The sequence below is a fragment of the Aethina tumida genome, chromosome 1 (assembly GCF_024364675.1).
Source record: "Aethina tumida isolate Nest 87 chromosome 1, icAetTumi1.1, whole genome shotgun sequence".
Classification (NCBI taxonomy): Eukaryota; Metazoa; Arthropoda; class Insecta; order Coleoptera; family Nitidulidae; genus Aethina; species Aethina tumida.
In genome coordinates, this window is record NC_065435.1 from 42,637,326 (window position 1) to 42,656,557 (window position 19,232).

General features: G+C 29.6%; 4 protein-coding genes across 10 annotated transcripts; 2 read left to right on the forward strand and 2 right to left on the reverse strand.

Annotated features, from left to right (window-relative positions):
* Positions 1–1,037: 1,037 nt before the first annotated feature.
* Positions 1,038–8,924, forward strand: LOC109595136 (F-box/LRR-repeat protein 20). 6 transcript variants are annotated; one of them, XM_049967485.1, is made up of 9 exons: positions 1,038–1,133; positions 2,366–2,518; positions 2,663–2,860; positions 3,195–3,446; positions 3,508–3,717; positions 3,773–3,964; positions 4,043–4,144; positions 5,736–5,948; positions 6,029–8,924. In XM_049967485.1, the coding sequence occupies exons 1-9, from the start codon at positions 1,062–1,064 to the stop codon at positions 6,134–6,136; spliced, it is 1,500 nt and encodes a 499-aa protein (XP_049823442.1). In that variant the 5' UTR covers positions 1,038–1,061; the 3' UTR covers positions 6,137–8,924. The 6 variants fall into 6 exon arrangements, with proteins under 6 accessions (XP_049823442.1, XP_019865993.1, XP_049823446.1 ...); XM_020010434.2 differs by lacking the exon at positions 1,038–1,133 and adding an exon at positions 1,579–1,709; XM_049967496.1 differs by lacking the exon at positions 1,038–1,133 and adding an exon at positions 1,827–1,881.
* A 1,167-nt stretch (positions 8,925–10,091) lies between these two features.
* Positions 10,092–11,959, forward strand: LOC126264272 (uncharacterized). The gene is made up of 2 exons (XM_049961339.1): positions 10,092–10,404; positions 11,035–11,959. The coding sequence occupies exons 1-2, from the start codon at positions 10,200–10,202 to the stop codon at positions 11,940–11,942; spliced, it is 1,113 nt and encodes a 370-aa protein (XP_049817296.1). The 5' UTR covers positions 10,092–10,199; the 3' UTR covers positions 11,943–11,959.
* Positions 11,960–12,075: 116 nt separating this feature from the next.
* On the reverse strand, positions 12,076–13,855 carry LOC109595103 (peroxisomal membrane protein PMP34). Of its 2 annotated transcripts, XM_049961341.1 has the most exons (5): positions 13,742–13,855; positions 13,345–13,502; positions 13,200–13,260; positions 13,077–13,146; positions 12,076–13,008 (listed from the first exon to the last, which is right to left on the reverse strand). In XM_049961341.1, the coding sequence occupies exons 2-5, from the start codon at positions 13,402–13,404 to the stop codon at positions 12,339–12,341; spliced, it is 861 nt and encodes a 286-aa protein (XP_049817298.1). In that variant the 5' UTR covers positions 13,405–13,502; positions 13,742–13,855; the 3' UTR covers positions 12,076–12,338. The 2 variants fall into 2 exon arrangements, with proteins under 2 accessions (XP_049817298.1, XP_019865953.2); XM_020010394.2 differs by having other exon boundaries at positions 13,345–13,845.
* A 3,265-nt stretch (positions 13,856–17,120) lies between these two features.
* LOC109595108 (uncharacterized) lies at positions 17,121–18,160 on the reverse strand. Its single transcript, XM_020010399.2, has 2 exons — positions 17,892–18,160; positions 17,121–17,843 (listed from the first exon to the last, which is right to left on the reverse strand). The coding sequence occupies exons 1-2, from the start codon at positions 18,109–18,111 to the stop codon at positions 17,242–17,244; spliced, it is 822 nt and encodes a 273-aa protein (XP_019865958.1). The 5' UTR covers positions 18,112–18,160; the 3' UTR covers positions 17,121–17,241.
* Between the last annotated feature and the right edge of the window lie 1,072 nt (positions 18,161–19,232).

Genomic DNA, 19,232 nt, shown 5'->3' on the forward strand with positions numbered 1-19,232 from the left:
AACAATTTTGTTTAAAGTTATGCATAAATTATTTTGCAAATATATATTTTTCAAAAGTGTGCCATTTCTGTGACATTTCATTTCGCACTTACTTTGTTTAAAATTTAATTTAAGTGGAAATTATTTTGATTTAGAAATAAAATAAATAATGGCAGAAAGAATGTAGCGTAATTATTTTAAATATAGTTAATTAGAGGTTTACTAATCAGCTTTAAGATAGTAATGTGTGCTATTTCTGTTGTCACCACCGAGATATTTGCTTTAAAATTGTTTTTATTTTAAAATATTCTTTGTTTTTCGTCTCATAATCAACATAGTTTTACATGATCTCTGTATAAACTCACAAACTAGTAACAAAGGAAGTAAGTAACAAAGCATGAAAGTATATTTTTTAATCTTATTTAATATTATAATATCTGATATATATCTTTATTGTACAAAATTATTTTTTATTTATCAACAGTTATACATTATTATCCTTGTATTGATTATTAAAACGTAATAACCGTACTTATATCTGTTATAGTCACTGTTCTGTGAACATAAAAAGGAAATTTAATAAAAAATAAGGTCTTACATTTTTAAGACAGACTATTTTTTTTCGTAAACTAAATATTTTTCACTTAATTGGAAAGTGTAAAATTGGAAAAAGTATTTTTATAACTTCTATTATTAAAAATTCATATAGAATATAAATTAATAAAACGTTTGTCACCTACCCCTATAACGCTCCCGTTATATTTTACTATATTATTATTTTAACCATTTTATTTTTAGATGTTTTATGGCGTACTTTTTACTGTTATGAGAGCTTGAACTATACATATCAGTGTTAATAATTCTTTTGCTTAGCAATGATAATCTGTATCCTGCGAGTAAACGTTTTAAGTTTCATTCTGTTAGTCATTATTTGTTAAACAAATATTGCTATACGGCTAGTTGTTGATATAAATGTATAAAATTTCCTAGTAGTTTAACAACTTGCTCAAGTACACAGAAGAATTCTCTTGAAGTGTGACATGTAAAGTTGCATTCACTAAATATTCTCATACAGAGACAGAATGGCTAATAGGAACATCCGTGGACTGGGGAAATATTCAAGTAAATTCCAACACTTGGACAACAGAAAACAGGTGAGAACAAGTGAAACGTTAAAATTTAAGAACTAGCGAATTTCCCCTGGTGAAAATCACGGCTACCAAGCCAGTGCAATGGATCTGATCCCGAAATAGAGCAAAGTGCGATCGTTTTTGCGCGCTAATTAAGTAACTGTGCGCGTCGACCATAAATCGGAATACATCGATAAAAATAACAGGACGGGAAGCGGAGGCACATTTGGGGGGATAGGGTATCGAACTTGGCGATTTATACACCATAAACGGTACATACGAAACGAGACAAAAGAACTTTTTGTGGCGAGCCCGATGTATTTTCTGTACGTCGACCTCTCCGTGTCTCGTCTAGTAGACGGTGTGCGTTGGGGTTGTTTTTGTTTTGAATGCGCCGCAGCCAATCGTGTGGCTCATAAACAAATCCGCGTGCTTCCATTGGCCGCGCCAGATGCCCCAACCAAGGCCAACGTACTAACAGTTCCAAACAATTTGTCGAAAGTGCATGGCTCTGAGGTGAATTGTGGATAAAAAGCGGTTGATTATTCGCAAATTTCGTCCTGTTATAATATGATTTATGCGGGTAGAAATAAATTGGAGGTGAGTCCCCGTTTGCGATTTCGCCAATCTGGTTTCCGTAGTTCATTTGATTGTTTTTATTGATGTTCAGTTTTGAAGTAAAACAGCTGATTGTGTGCAAACGTCAAGCTAAAAATACGTGTTTAGATTCACGCTCCGATACTCGCTTATTCTTGTATGTTTCTCTGTTAATGTGCGTCTAACTTGTTACAAGTGCATATTCGATGTGTGTGAAATGTTGCTCAGTGCGAAATTCTAATTATTATTTTTAATTTCTTTGTTCTTTGTTGTGCTCGTTACTATTCGTACCAAACATGTCGGCCGTTGACTGACATTTCTACGTCTTAAATGTAGTCATAAAAGTGCACTTTTTATTACAGTTCAAATGATTTGTTATCAAAGTAAAATTCACAACCCGCCGTCTGATTCCACATTTTATCAACAAACTGTCACTTTTAATGCACGCTTACACATCACAATATAATTTCAACACACAGTCACCACAAATTATTTTTCCATTTAAAACAGTCAGGCACTTTGATTCAACTCTTTAATATTATGCTTTTCAATTATTGCACATACACATTGCATGTAACAACAGACACCGACCTCTTCGTACTATCCTTGTAATTAGTTCTATGATTTGTTTAGTTGAATAGTTTTGTTTTGCATGATAGTCTTCACACACGTCCCATCAAGAGACAACTAAAGAACTAGATGCCAATAACACAGACAAGCATCGCCACTGGTGGCGTGGTAAAAACAAGCACAGTAGGCAATCGGTGAAAGAAAATTGCTCTCAAATGGCTGTAGACTCTGTCAAACAACAGGTTTGTATAGTTTTTCTATCTGTATTTGATTGTATGGTTGTGTTTTGTGTGTTTTCCACCTTGGATCATAATATTTATGTAGACATTGGCTTATTTGAAACTTAGTTGGGATTAGTCGCTTAAATGAAACAATTGTTGTTGCAGTTGAACAAAGTATTTAACGAGGATGAAGCTCCAATCAACAAGAAACTACCCAAGGAACTTCTTTTGCGAATTTTCTCTTATCTGGATGTAGTGTCATTGTGCCGCTGTGCCCAAGTCTCCAAGTCCTGGAACATATTGGCACTAGATGGTTCCAACTGGCAACGAATAGATCTTTTTGACTTTCAGAGGGATGTTGAGGTAAATTTCTTTGTGTAAACCTTTTAAATATCCATTGAGACTGTATAATTAATTAATAACAATAATATTGGTCTCACACAATCCCTAAATTATATGATTTACTATTTCCATTATAAAATTGCATTGATAAAAAATATCCCATGGTATTTGTCTGGTATTATTTTGTTTATTCAAATATTTCCAGCAAATATTATCTGGCACATTTGGTTATATTTAAACCAAGCGAACTTAATTCTAATTGGACAAACACTGAAACATTCACTGATAAGAATGTTTCACCACGTATTTCTGATTATATATAATATAATAAATATGTTATATACTTTGTTTTCAGGGTCCAATAATAGAAAACATATCCCGAAGATGCGGTGGTTTCTTGCGGCAGCTCTCGCTGAGAGGTTGCCAGTCCATGGCGGACGGATCGATGAAGACGTTGGCGGCCCTCTGCCCCAACGTGGAAGACCTCAACCTCAACGGTTGCAAACGATTGACGGACGCGACGTGCACCGCTCTCTCCAAGCACTGTTCGAAATTGCAAAAACTCAACTTGGATAGCTGCGTTTCCATCACCGATTCGTCGTTAAAGGTGGGTAACTATACACAAAGTAATGGGTGACATATTTAATGGTGTGTCGTTAATTTTGTAGGCAATAAGCGATGGTTGTCCGAACATGACTCACATAAACGTCAGTTGGTGCTGCAACATAACGGAGAACGGCGTGGAGGCGTTGGCCAGAGGCTGCCCCCGTCTCAAGAGTTTCATTAGTAAGGGCTGCAAGCAGATCACATCCAGGGCCATAATGTGCCTAGCCCAATTTTGCCAGCAACTCGAAATAGTCAATCTGTTCGGTTGTAATGTATGCGCTACACATAAAGGTCTGTTCACGTTTACTTTATTCAATTAAATTATAGAATATCAGAGACGAAGCAGTCCAATGTTTGGCGGAGAAGTGTCCGAAATTGCACTATCTCTGTTTGTCGGGTTGCTCGGCCTTAACTGACACTGCCCTCATAGCTCTAGCACAACAGTGCCATTTATTGTCCACGCTAGAAGTAGCTGGTTGTTCGCAGTTCACCGATGCCGCCTTTCAGGCCTTAGCTAAGGTGAATATCATTTACTTGTCAAATACACTGTTGTAATTTAGATAAATTAACGCCCTAATAAATGTTTGTTTTTTTCAGAATTGTCGATTTTTAGAGAAATTAGATCTTGATGAATGTGTTCTAATAACAGATGTTACACTAATTCACCTAGCAATGGGATGTCCTAGAATAGATAAATTAGTAAGTATTTATTTATTCATACTTTATTGAAAATGCTATGTGTATACTTTTTATTCTAATTGAACACATATTAGTCAATTACTTTATTTCAACTATGTTTTTGCAATAATGTTTATATATTTGAAACATATTATATTTACATATAAAGTCAATCACTGATTAAATTCAAATATATTAAATAATTTAAGTCATGAAAAAGATAATTGATGATAGATATATAAGGTTAATTTGAAAATATACTAGTATTGTATACAGGATATAGAGTTTGTTATAGAAATGACGACATAAATATTGTCTACAAAATTGCTTAATGAGTTTATACTATTCAAAGCATCATTTTTAATTATCTGGACCACCAGTGTGTCTGTTAATCATCTTTAAAAAGATTGCCATTGAAATGTTATTAATTTCTATAAATATAACTCAATTGGTTAATATTATATACAATTGGATATTTGGTAAAATCAATATTTATATTATCTTAATGCATATTTCTTCTTAAAAAGTTCTAGAAATATTTTCAATATATTATTTTGACCAGTAATATTAATTTAAATAATTGCTGCTCTAGATGATCAGATTAGTTTATTTTTTATATATTCACTAGACATAAAAATAAACAATATTCACATTTATATCACTCTGAATTTACACATGGCATGAACATGGTGACAGATATCGTTGGTAACTGTATGAGGTGGAATTTTTTTAGAGTTGCCCATCTTAAACAGGGAAAAATGAATTGAATGCCCCATCTCAATGAGCCAGATTAATTTACCTTTGCAAAATCATGACATTATTTGGATACAACAATACAATACATATGAGACAAATTTACACTCAAAAACAACCATTCTCAAAATTTGGAGGAGCTTCCTAAATCTCTTAGAGAATAATGACTGTGGATGAAAAATTTATTAATTCGCTAATTTTGTGTACGCCAAGCAGGGTAGAATCTGTAGAGTAAGAGGAGCATCAATCAAGTCTTATTGGAAAAATATCGCTGTTAATATTCTGTTTAGTTTTCCTTTAATTTCTCAAGGAATTTGGTAATTAATTATTACTGGTTTAAAAACTCTGCTGTTTATGCAATTTTGTATAATTTATGCAGGAGATTACATTGTTTATTAACATTTATTTTGATAATATATTTATTGCAATATAGTGCAATGGATATGATTTTTGAAATAATCCAAAAACATACTGTGTACAGATTACCATTTAGTTTTAGTTGGATGATCAGGATTTTCTTTTTTAAATTTGTCCATCAATTTACTCTGTAACACTTTAAACAATTAAATCGTTCCTACATTCAACGAGGCTATACAAAGTAAAAAGTGCAATAGCTATTTTTAGTATATCGAATATTTTAATAACATAGAAATATATTTTCTTCTTTGTAAATTTAACACCTTAATTGAATCACTATCAGCAAAATACCATTCAATAGAGAATATCGTTTCCATTTTACAAAGGTCGCTATGTCCTATTTAATAGTTATCAGGAAAGGAAACTTCTTATGGCGTCAGTGAATAAATAATAGTAAAATAGTTTTGATTAGCCCACCAATAAAAATATGCCATTATTTTAGACACTTTCGCACTGCGAACTCATCACCGACGAGGGCATAAGACACCTTTCAATGTCGCCGTGCGCCGCCGAAAATCTTACCGTCTTAGAGTTGGACAACTGTCCGTTGGTCACAGACGCTTCGCTGGAGCACCTCACCTCCTGCCACAACTTGCAACGTGTCGAACTCTACGACTGCCAGCTGATCACCCGGATAGGCATCAGAAGACTCAGAGTGAGTTAACAAGTTGTCATCATCTTTGTTTTTTATTTGTTTGTAAATGCCCATTCTACTAACCGACGTGTATATTCTAGAATCATTTGCCGAACATCAAGGTGCACGCATATTTCGCGCCCATAACGCCGCCGCCCAGTGCGGGCGGCTCGCGCCAGCGCTACTGCCGCTGTTGCGTGATAATATGAGAAAACGGCCCCGTCGGACCCAATTGAAATGCCACCGTAACCAGTTGGTATGTGTTCAGCGTGCTTCAGCAAACATGTAGACACCATTGCAGTACATGTAGGGACGTAAACGTCGCCGTCGTCCTCGAGACTCTTTAAGCAAATTTACCTTTCGTTTAAACTGTATGAAGACCGGACGTTGGAAACATTTATGATATGATCAATCCGCGAACCTAGGTTTGGACATAGAGAAAATTATTTTTGTATGTATAAAAAGAAAATATGCGTGAGCTCGTGCTTGCCGTAATCAGAGCTTAAATTCACTTGTTTAAGAAGTACACCAAACCAAAGATGATGATAATTGCTTGTTTGTTATAACTGAAATGACTAAAGTGCAATATTTCAATGTTCATCAATCATGAATACAGTTACGTCGTGAAATCTCCAACACAGTTCAAACATTAGATTAAGATCTTTAAAATATGAAACCAGTTGTAAGTTTTTTTTCTTAATTTAATCTATACTCAGTTTTTTTACATTTAAACAAATAAAACTAAACTAAAAATTAGTAACAACTTAGTGTATGCAATGGCTAATTATGTTAAACTAATTTATCAATGCCAGTTTTATAGACTAAATATTCCTAATTAAGAGGGGCTAAATAGAATAAATGACACACAAAAAATCGAACAATTTGTGTATAACTCTATTATTATATGTTTATTAATTTTTGTCTTTATTAAATTTAAACTATTTTGAAGCTGTACTGTTATTTATTAATTTCAGCTTCAGGATTGGTACACTAATTATTATTTATCAGTGGATATAATCCTAAATAATAATACAATTTCTAGTCAATATTATTTAAATAAACCTAGTATCTGTATTGAATGCAGAGTTTGTTTAATAATGTTACATCACGAGGAATGTGCAAATGCACACACTTTAGTCATTTAATAAACTTTAGCTAAGTAAATACTCAGTAAGAGCTCTGAATGATAAATTTTTAAATTAGTCTCATATCTTAAATGTTGAAAAATCAATTATTTCGGCCAAAGGATAATAAAAAGGGATTCAAAAAATTCCATACACATTTGGAGGACAGTGCATAACATTGTGATAGTAAATAGAGACGCGTTTTCTAAACTCAATAGAAATTCGAAGTAGAAATTTTCAATTATTTTATATAAAAAGAGTCTTTAAAATGAAATGTTTAAAAACTTACGTACTTAAAATGATTAAATTGCTAAATAACATGCTCAAAAAGTTTTTTAACATTTTCGTTAGTATCTCGAAAATATATATAAATGCAGCTGGCAGAAACATTGGGGCCATGAGGGGCTATTTATAAAAAAAAGTAAAGAATTGTATTTACATATTTTAAAGTATATATATTGAATATATTATAATTATAAAAATATATTTATCAAATTAATATTTTTGCAAAGTCAATAATCTGGATAAATATTATGTTAATCAAATTGCATTATCGTGTTATTAATTTAATTATTTCATTAATTTGATTGGTTACAATTAACTTTGTGCTTGGAAATTGAAGAATTAGCAAATCTAACAAGTCACAAGATAAAAGTCAATGAACAACTTGGATAGTATAAGTGCCATTTTTTTATTGTGACCAAATATATAAATTTGTTATTTAATCAAAGTGATTTTTGGGAGAGGAGATTTAAGAATGTTGACAAACTAGATGAATGTGATATAATTTATTATCATATATTGCGATTTTCTACAAACCATTGCATTTAATTTTTATTTATTAAAAAATATACCATATGTGTCGAGCCAAAACCAAAAGTTCATGTTTGGGTGGTATTTGTGCTTATTTGGTTTTGATTAATTTGTTGCGAATATTGTACTCATTTGCTTTGTATATCGTCGAGTATTATGTAACTGTGTATATCAAGTTTAACCATTGTTCTTTCTATTTATATATTTTTGATTGAAGATGCTGATGTTGGTTGTAGATAATTGTATGTATTAAAGATGGTCGATCGTAACTATTTTTCAATTAAGAATTGTGGTTACTGTCGATAAGGTGATAGGATCGAAGCTGTTTTAATAATATCCTTAATGATAAGTTTATAGGTCTTTTTCAATATTATTACATATAGTTGTTAAACTACACTTCTATATTCCTATTGTAGAACTATATATGTACGATGTATTGATGTAGACACATTTATCGTATTTGTTTAGAGTTTTCTTCTCGGGATATAGCACAGAAAATCGCTAAATATATTTTTGTCTTATGGTTATCACATGTTTACTAAATTAAAAATTGGTTCAAATTTAAAATATCATTTGGCGATACATATCTTCATAAAATTTAACGTAAACTTTACGAGTCAAGTCTGATTATTTCTAGGTATGTATTTCGTAATGTCATCGAATTTAGAATTTTCTCATTAGCACGCGATGTTTTATAATAAGAAATTATATTTGTGGTTTTCTGTCGATATTTCCCAACTACTTCACCAAATCTATTTTATTTGCAGCTGTTCCTCTTAATTGGTATGCCTCAAAATGCCTGTGATACAAAAATTAAACATTTTGACAATGTTACTATTGATGGATAAAGACTATCATCATTTTTATATAAAATGTTGATTATAGTTTTTATGCATGAAGCAAAAAATTAAATTTTTGAAAAATAAATGCTTCATTGTTTTCTTACTGATGTAAACTGTTTTGTTGTGACGGATCTGATGTATATAATACCCTCTGTATATATTTTGTAGTTATTTTCAGGTTATTTTATATTTTCATAATAAATCTTAGTTTATTTTTATTTGCTTTGTATTATTATGATTATTAGTATTCCTTTTTGGTTTCCCAGTACAGGTAAGTGATTTACTGTTATTTCTTATTTGACTTAAAATTATTTATTTGAAATATATACACAGGGTATTCCTGATTTTTTAAATTTTATTCTAGCAAATAAGTTCTCTTTTTCTAGTATTTATAGATATGTTATATGATTTATAAAAGACTGAGCACAATGCTGTTAGGAATTTTAAAATGTACATGTAATTTTAATAAACACATATGTGTAAACTATTGTCTAGCTTTTATTCTTCTGCAACAAAAAGAAATAGTATATGGTAATTTAATATAATTATGACGACAACAACACTCAACGTCTCAATAAAACAAAAGGTTACTTGTTAAATAAAATAATTAATATTAAACAGATGTATTACTCAATAAACTGAATATATCTAAGTAAACGTTATTGTTCAAATAACTATTCAACTAAACTGCTAGTTCATACAGATAATTGCATTGAGAAACATAAGTAACAGCCTAAGATGTTGCACACACGTGTTGTTGACAGTGTTTTTACTTTTATTAGGCCGAGTGCATCGTCCAATAAAAATAGGAAGATTAACAGCAGTAGCGCTTCCTGACAGAAACATAATATAATATGAAAAATTGAAATTAGATCATAAAGTACTCTTGGGAGATTAATTTGAATCTTATAAGATATGTATTTTATTTATCGGTCCTTTCTATTTGGTAATTTGGACAAATTCGACGTCTTCAAAGATTTTAATTTAATTATTTGTACTCTTTATAATAAAAATTCTCTTAAATTATATTATGGTATTGAAAATTTAAAAATTAAACTTGTTAATCTTAAAACTAGTATCCAACTGCAGACAATGAGTATATTTTATGGAGGAAATGCAAATTAAATATATTCTGATAGACAATCGAATACAATTTTCTCGATACCATTCCAACACAAAGGTAAAACCTTTCATGACTGCATAATAAATATGCAGTCCCGTTTAGAAGTTCGTGACCCTCGAAACCAGTACCGCACGCCCCTGACTTCGGTACTTCGGAGATCAAGTGGTGTAGAAGAAATGCCAGGAATAACCGCGGGTATAAATTACGTCTCACAGACAGACTAAATGCGTGAGGATCTTGTCCCCTTCCTTCGGCACAACACTTTTTATTCTTGCTTAACAAATGCGCTCGGGTTCTTTATGGTCGCGCCAGTTTGTAAAATGCTTTTGAAAACGTTCCCCTGCATCACGTAACGTCGGAAGTGTATAGTATGGAAAATTTCAACGGCACGTCCTTCGAAACCACCAATTTCAGTTTGAACGAGGGATACTGGAACGAAAGCAATTCAACATTTGAAAATCATATTGCCAATACCGTGCCGCAGTGGTTTGTTCAGTTTTACTTTGTATTTGCTTTCTTTGGAAGCGTGACAAACCTGATCTATGCTATTGCTATATTAAGGAGCCGAAGAAATGGTAAATATAACGTATATTATTAATTTTTTACAAAATCGTATTCAAATAATTGATATGAATGTGTATTATTCAAATTATGTATTCACTGATTAAACGACGAAACGGAAACCGCATTTGTTGTTAGTGAATATAGAAGCAGTATAGAATTTAAATGAGTTATCTGTTGTAATTTGCATATTTCTATTATTGAATGTAGTGGTAATTAATAAAATGGCGCTATAAGAAAAATAAATTAATAAACAGGCACATTTGTTCTTATAAATAAATAAAACCATTGCTATTTCTAAATGGTCAGGTATTTCCCGAAGTTTCTCCCTCCTTACTATTAAAATAACGCTTCTAATTTTAATCACTTATTTATGAATACATTTGAATCACTTTTTTAAACAGGAATGTTTTTAATAACGCATTCATATACTAAATGCAGTTTTTATAATTCGTCAAATTTTAACTATTTATTATAATCATTATTATAATAGGTAAAAAAAAATAAAATTATAAACTTTTCATCCAATTAGCTATTAGTGACAACATAGACCTTTTATATTCACTCAAATTTGAGTGAAGTGCTTGTAAAATTGTAAAATTAACATGAAATAATTGTTAATAAGTTTTTTTTTTTTATTTTAGGAACATTATCTCTGGTACTTCAACTGTCCGTCGTCGATTGCATTCTTTTTTACGTGACAGTGATCGAAATCTATATAATCCAGAATAAATCATGGACCTTCTCCACGGAAAACTGCCAGCTATTTAGTGGAATGGAAATCTTGACAAACGCTCTAATAACTTATCTCATTATATGTCTAAATTTCCATATAATTTCATTGTGGAATCTCCACAAGTACGAAGTTCAGCAAGAGAATAACCCACTGACGTCCTGTCGAGACGATTCGGACGAATGCCTGGTCACAAAAAATGAGAACAGCAACAGATCTGTTCACATAGACTACAGGAAACGTCGCAATGATGTATCTGTCGTGTTTCCGTCGATTTTCACTTGGTTTATTTGCATTTCTTTAAGCATACCAAGTTTTACTTTGTCTACCACATTAAGCATAGACCAAAACTACACAATATGCGGTATAGTAGATAATTTCTACGGGGAAATTATGCAGAAGTTGTTACTGATATTTAAAATTGTGATTCCGCTACCGCTGCTGATATTTTCTGTAATCCTTCTTTTGTTAAAGATTTGTAAGACAACGAAAAACCAAATTAATACTTCCTTGGCAAACAAATTTGAAGAAATAAGACTACTATTAATTTTTTGTCTTATGATAACTGTTTGTTTCTTACTGACATCATTTCAAAGACACTACTTTTACATAAACTACTTTTTCGAATTGACTTTCGACAAGACTGTTACTAGCTTTAGGGCACCACCATTATTTAACACGCATGTCGACTCAAGAGTTAATCTGTATTCCTCCATGTTACATTACAGCAGCAGTTCAATTAGAGGTTCTCTGTATTTTTATTTGGTGCCTAAGTTTAGGCAATTACTTAGGAAGAAATTATTTTGTTACAACATATAATAAATATTCAGTTTAAATTAACGAGTTCATTTATTCAAACGTTTTTCATGTTTAAATAATGTTAAAAGTACAATGAGATTTGATGAGAATATCTATTGTAACCTCATAATTACTTATAGGATAAAAAGACTAATAGTGAACAATTTCTTTTATTGACTTTACAAAAATACAAACATTTTGATCAAATAAAAACATAACAGATTTCAATGTTAATTTAGATAAAAAGAATAACAACAACATAACAATGTTTAAGGTGCTTACACCATCCATTAATAATAATGCATTTTAACAAACAAAAATTTGGCAAAAAGTGTTTGTACATTTTGGCAATATTTTGGCATTTTGTGAAGTGAAACGTTCCTATGAGACTACAGTCTCATAATATCAGTACAGTTTTTAGATCTTATTTCTTTTGCTTAACAGCAACATAAGAACATATTGAGCGATTTTTTCATATGTCATAAACATAATAGCAGCACCCAATACTGTTTGTATCAATTTGGATTCCAAACCTTGATACAGTGCTCCTGGACCATTCCTTTTAATAATTGACAATAACAATGCCAATGTGTGCACATTTTGCTTTTTGTTTAATCTCTGCCTTGTTTGCACCAACTGGAGAGGATATGTCACTACAGTAGCAACTGATTTTGATATAGCACCCAATAAGAAAAAAGTAGTAGCTGACTTTACATTAACTCTCCTTTTCAAAGTTTCATAAACTGTAAAGTGTATGGCGGGATTTGCTACTAACAATAATGACGCTCCAAATCCAGACCACAAGCTATCAACACCCTCAGTACTTGCAATATGCAGCATACCATCTAAAAGTCCTGAATAGCATTTCTCAGAGTTATCCTTCAGTCTGTTATTCACAACATTTAAAGGTGTTGTTAAAGCTACATTTATTATACCAGCTGCTATACTTAGAGCAAGGTCTACTTTTGATGTTATTTCACAGTTTTTAGGGAGAACTGTTTTCAATCCATTAAATGTATAAAAATATATGAAGTTTGATATACCTTGAGATGTTAATACTGGCTTGATTCCTTTGTACCATGATTTACTGAAAAATTATGGTATTATCTTTATTTAGTTATTTTTAAGAATAACAAAAACAATGTATTTACTTACATTCCTTCTTCTTGTAGTAAATAATATAAAGCTTGCAATGTTGATTTATCCAATAAAGTTGATTCATTAGCTACAATCAAATATAATTTTATTTAAATTAAAAGGAATATTATCAAAACTTACTTTGCATTCGAAACTTAAGTATATCCAAAGGATAAATACATGCAGAAGCAAGAATACTTCCCTTGAAAACAAATTTTTATATAAATATATATACATATATGATATGTATGTATATGATAGTAAAACTACAAGGATATTTACTTACTGCAGCTCCTGCCGTTGCATGCACTAATGTTTCATAATTGAATAGATTGTTCTTCCCCATTTTCACTAAACAGTATTCATTCTTTACAATTAAATTTTACTATATTAATGTCAATAAGCAAATGGTAATTAAAACTGAACGTCGGTGTAAATTATCGCCTGATGACAAAGTACAAAGTTTACTTAGTTGTTTAAAAAATCAGTAGTTAAATAATAATAAACACAATCTCAGACGATAATAGAAAAATTAAATTTTATTTCTATAATCATATCTTAGATATAATAATTTCTTTTTCAGCTTCATTTAGATGTAAATTAAATTAAAAAAAATATTGTTGCATGATCCGTGTTTATATACAAGTTTGCCGATATACATAACATTGTAAATTTTTACTAACATAACTAACCACAACACCACTTCCTTTTTTTAATATTACATATATATTATATATTAGATATATTAAAATCTTAGAATAAATTAAAATAATTTATTTATTTTGGTTTGTGGACTAGTAGGCTTCTGCTAAAGTGACAGAAATAATTGCAGTAGGCCAAGTGTTTCATGTTGCAGGGATACAACTTAAAAGACTTAAAGAAACGATCAGATTTAAGGATAAATATAATAATACATAGTCATAATAAATGTGGGAGAACATACACATAAAACAGTCAAAATAAAATAATGCTTTTTGTGTGTAGGTATTTTGTTTGCGGAGAGACAACAGCTGGTCAGCAAATCGACTTTTTCGATTTTGGAGTGCTCGTTTTCGTTTATTATGTTCGGCACGTATCGGCTTCCGAATCGAACCGCGACGGCCGAGGATCCATGCAGTTTTTAGTATTAGTTTTTTTTCAGTTTTATATTTACCTGCGAAGAGTATGCATTATTAGGATAAATAGTTTGTTTCAATATAATTATATGAAAGTAGTAATATAACTACAAGTAAAAAATAAACAATGATAATAATATAATAAACAATAAATATTTATTTATTATTAAATTAATTGTAAAAATACATTATATAATTATTAAAATAATCTTATAGAAAAATACTATGATTTTGATTTCAAACACAACTGTGTTAATTAAGTAAGGTCTTGTTACTATCAATATGTTCACCGTACAAAATATTCATGTTTTAAATTATATTAATATTGATGAATCATAAACTAATATTATCATCATAAACAATCATAAACAAATATAATAAACAATCTCAGTGTAGTACATATATATTTTAATTAATTTATTATTAATATAAATGACATAATTTATATATGAATATTAAATTATACTAAAAGAGACAAATAATAACTGTCACTGCAAAACCTCGCACCTATAAATGCATCTCAAATATCAAAATACGTAAATTTTCCCCTTTTCCTGTCTAAAATCGCAATTCTAAGAAATGCGAATATCTTCTAAATAGTTAATGGAGTAATCGATTAACCACAAACCTTTCTAATTTCCTACGAAAATATATGTTGGTCATTTTATAATATTTACTTATCCACGAGATATAAAATTTAGAAAAAAAAAAGTATTTTTTTTTAAATTATTTATCAAAAAATGTAAAAATGTACGATCAAGTAATTGCAACAATTTTGCCATATGGGACTGAAGAACAAATGAAAAATTGAGATGAAGAGGACTTACTTATTAAAATTATAACCTCATCATTGAAAAGTATTTTTTATCTAGGAACCAATAAATTGATTTCTAAACAAATATAATAATTAATAATAATATAATCTAATCTAAGTAAAACATAACCATAATTCATAAAATCCCTGATTCACATTTAAAATATAAAATTACACTTATGTATTCCTTTCTCTTTCACTCTTACGGGGACAAATGCAAAAATCGAATTTTGATTGGAAAAGAATCTATAAAATTCTTTCATGATTAAAAATATATAATTATAAATATAAAAACCATAAATTGCATATAGTAAAAATTATTTATTGTTTTTGTTTTATTTATTGGGTATTTATAAATGATTAAAAATTCCCAACAAAACATACCCAAATTTTCATAAAATCCTTCGTTAAAATCACAAAAATCAGTCTTAAGAAACCTAAAACACCACAACACATATTTACAAAGTCACTTTGATGAACAATATTGAAAAACTGAGGAAAGTCAGAGGATGCGTCTGATTCTTACCAAAATTAGCAATTATTTTGAACTATATAAAATTAAATTTAAGTGTATTTTCCTTAAGTCAAATTAATTTAAAATATTTGTCTGAATATTTTATTCCTTGTTGTCTGGAATACAAATTCTTAGACAAATTTTAAAATATACACTTAAAAATGATAAGAATAATTAAGTATTATTTGGTTAAACATTGATAATATCGATATATGTCAAACCAAATCCAATTTAATAACATTCAAATTAGTTACAATGAATTTGAACTAAACTAATAAAAACATAAAAACTATATTTCAAATTATGAAATTACGTTTAAGTACATTGGTTAATTTTTACTGTGGCATATTTAATTTAATTACTTTTAATCCATATTATAAAAGTCAAAATTCAAAATAATTTTAAATTATTATAAATATAATTTTTACCTTTCCCACTTGTCAACAAAATAAACTTACAGATAAATTTTAAAATATGAGATTATGGAAGTAAATTTAAATTTTACATAATACATTTAGTTAATATGTTTAAAGGACAACAAAGAAAGTGTTGTTTTGTAAAACAATAATATCTATATATGTGTATACAGTACGAACAGAGTTTGATCCATCTGAATCCTAAAAGAGACATCATGTGCAATAGAGACAGTAAGACTCCCACTATGAGACAGACTTTTGCTGTCTCTGTCATACAAGATATACACTGTATAGTATGTATTTTTTAATTTCTGTGTTTTTATCATGTATGTATAATAAAGTTTATATCAAATATATAATTGTTTTATTTTTGTATAAACGGAACCTAATCTATAATAATAAAATTTGAATATTGTAAGATTTGCCGCTCTTTAAGAATAACATAAAAAAGGTATCTGTGTTAAAATTAAATGGCAACATCGTGTGTTGTTACATTTGGCAATCCGTCACTTATCCTTGAATCCAGTAATGTTTCTTTTTTATAACATTGGGTTGGTACTTCTTAAATTTTCTCTGTAAGTTTTCTATGTAGGTTTTCTATGTTTGTTTGTGAGGAGCACTAAAGGTTCTAATACTTCTCTCGTTACTATCTTAACAAGTTAAATTCAAATAAACAGACGGTTCGAGTTTAAGTTTAGAAAAAAATGTTTTCCATAGTCTGATCTTACTGAAAAACTGTTCAAAACTGGAGTGTTCCTGCCAAAGGTTACTAAATGTTAAGTTAAGAACTGTTGGTTACAACTGATATACAGTAGGAAAAGACCTTGACCCGTCTGAATTTAGAGAGAGACATCATGCATGACAGAGACAGTAGAAGTCGGTCCCATAGTGGGAGACTTACTGTATTGCACATGATGTCTCTTTTAGGATTCAGATGGATCAAACTGTTTGTGTACTGTATAGATATCAATTTAGGCATAACTGCAGAATAGTCAAATAATTTAAACCATAACAATATAAAAATTGGATTGTAGTGAAAGCATTGTGATTTTTCTAAAAACTTGGAATGGAAGAGACGCAAAAAATCAGGAAAATATACCTTTTACTATCTCAATTAGATTAGTTTGGTTTTATAAGATTAATTTCCTCTAATCTAGTTCAGTCTTGACAAAATAATTTTTTTAAATAAAATCAAAATTTTCAAAAACTTGTATATTGAATACAATAAGTAACGTACACATAATTTTAATGTAAATCATTTAGAAATATATATATATGTATATATAATTTTTTTTGTATAATTTTACTGAGAAAATTAATATAATTAATCAACTGCGTCAACATTAATTGCGGTATTTCCTTCAACATTTACTTTTCTCTCTGAATACTTATTTTCTGAAACATGTGATAGATTCTCATATCTTGAACTCAAAACATCATTCAAAGTTAATGCTTTAACGTCGCTAATTAAATTCACGCTATAACAGTAAGTTCTCCAGAAAACTTCCTCTGGCAAATCTTTGGAGATCAAATCATGATGTATTTTAACTAACTGAGGATCCTGCTCCATAGCAGCCAGTGCATTCTGATAAAATTGTTCATAGTTAAATGGAAATTCCAGTGCTGTGGGAGAATTGTATAGGAAATTTCTATTGTCGCTTGACAAGCATGAATGTCCATTCTCAAATCTTTCTGGGCTTGTATATTCAACCAATGGGGCGACAGTTGCCCCTGGAAGATGTGTTAAGCCAGTTGTTTTTTGAAATGGTTTTCCAATAATTTTCATCATCTTATAAACAGCCTTCCCTGTTATACCAACAGTGGTCTTCACAAAACCTTTAAATAAGTTTTTCCTTCTTGGTTGAGTATGATTTCTATTGCATCTACTACTGCAGGGACTACTATTCTTTGAAGTTTTTGATGTAACTGTAAAATTTCTAAAAGTAGTTTGGTTTTTTCTATATTTATTCATACCTTTATCATCGGTGTTCAAAGGAGAAGGAAGTGTGTACCATTGGTTTCTTCTGCCTATTTCATCCTTCGGTATGTCGGCGATATTATTTTCTACCCATGTGCCAAATCCTTCTGCTCGATTTACGTAATTTGTGAAAATATCGGGACTAGGCTTGTATAGCCTCCTGTCAATTAGTTTATTGCTTTCGTTTTTAGATGAGTCGCCTTCAAGTTTCGCCATTCGCTGTATATTGTTGTCGGTTAATTCGGACACGAAAAATTGAAGTGAATTTATTTGATATTTTATGAAATGTCAATTTTTTTGTTTTTTTGACAGTTTAGTATACATCTATTGTTCGTTGATTTCGTTTTGAAAAGTAAATGTATATATTTTACAACAATTTTTATAAATATTAACAGCATTATTATGCAATTAGGAGGGTAAGTAACGAAAAATCTAAATGCCGTTTAAACTATGGATTTTGTCTCTTCATTATTATTAGGTAAATCTTATAATATTAGATTTCACTTTTAAATGTTCATTTTTGTCTTCTAAACATTATATATTAACATAACTGTTATAATTGTTTATAAAACATTTATTATGAAAATGTAGATGTCTAGTAAATTTTTAAATATACGATCACTTAATTTATTATTTTTAATAATATATTGATATAATTTTTATATTTTAATAATTTAACAGTGAATATAATTAAACAAATATTTTTATAACTAATTTAAACTGCGCAAATATTATTGTTGTAGATAAGAAAATTTAATTTTAATCAAGGACTTCATTATATTTGATAAGTTTGATTATCTAATGAAATAATTGCGTGATTAAATTGTTTATGTTTACCCAAATTTTGAGTGAGAGCAGTGTTTGATTTGATATGATTATTAATTAAAAATTTTTATTTTTGGAATATTATTCTTAATGTTACATCTGTTCGTCACTGCATTCTCTTCTGCGAATGAAATCTACATAATACAGAATTTTTCCACAAGAAATTACCCTTTATATAATGAAACAAAATTATTGGTAAAGTTAATATACTAATAACCAACTTTTACTTCATTAGTGAACAAATTTGAAGGCATCAATTTTTTGTCTCATAATTACTGTTTTATTGAAATTATTTCAACTATTTTTATATAAAGCACATTCTCTAACTTTGTCCATGATATTTGTGGTCTTACTTGAAATTTAAAGTTAGATAATTTTGTTACAAAACATAATAAAAATTTAATTTAAATTAATAAGTTTATTTATTCAAACATTTTTTATGTATGAATAATAATTCATTAAAATCAAATCTGATAAAAATAGTTCTATCAAATTTATTTATAGGGTACTTC

Coding starts and splice junctions, on each gene's coding strand:
- LOC109595108 (XM_020010399.2), bottom strand. CDS start 18,111: ATGGCGAAACTTGAAGGCGACTCATCTAAAAACGAAAGCAATAAACTA. Junction 17,844..17,891: donor TTTGAACACCGATGATAAAG/GTATGAATAAAT, acceptor GAAATTTTACAG/TTACATCAAAAACTTCAAAG.
- LOC109595136 (XM_049967485.1), top strand. CDS start 1,062: ATGGCTAATAGGAACATCCGTGGACTGGGGAAATATTCAAGTAAATTC. Junction 3,718..3,772: donor TCAATCTGTTCGGTTGTAAT/GTATGCGCTACA, acceptor ATTAAATTATAG/AATATCAGAGACGAAGCAGT. Junction 5,949..6,028: donor TAGGCATCAGAAGACTCAGA/GTGAGTTAACAA, acceptor TGTATATTCTAG/AATCATTTGCCGAACATCAA.
- LOC126264272 (XM_049961339.1), top strand. CDS start 10,200: ATGGAAAATTTCAACGGCACGTCCTTCGAAACCACCAATTTCAGTTTG. Junction 10,405..11,034: donor ATTAAGGAGCCGAAGAAATG/GTAAATATAACG, acceptor TTTTTATTTTAG/GAACATTATCTCTGGTACTT.
- LOC109595103 (XM_049961341.1), bottom strand. CDS start 13,404: ATGGGGAAGAACAATCTATTCAATTATGAAACATTAGTGCATGCAACG. Junction 13,147..13,199: donor ACTTAAGTTTCGAATGCAAA/GTAAGTTTTGAT, acceptor ATTTGATTGTAG/CTAATGAATCAACTTTATTG. Junction 13,009..13,076: donor TTACTACAAGAAGAAGGAAT/GTAAGTAAATAC, acceptor ATAATTTTTCAG/TAAATCATGGTACAAAGGAA.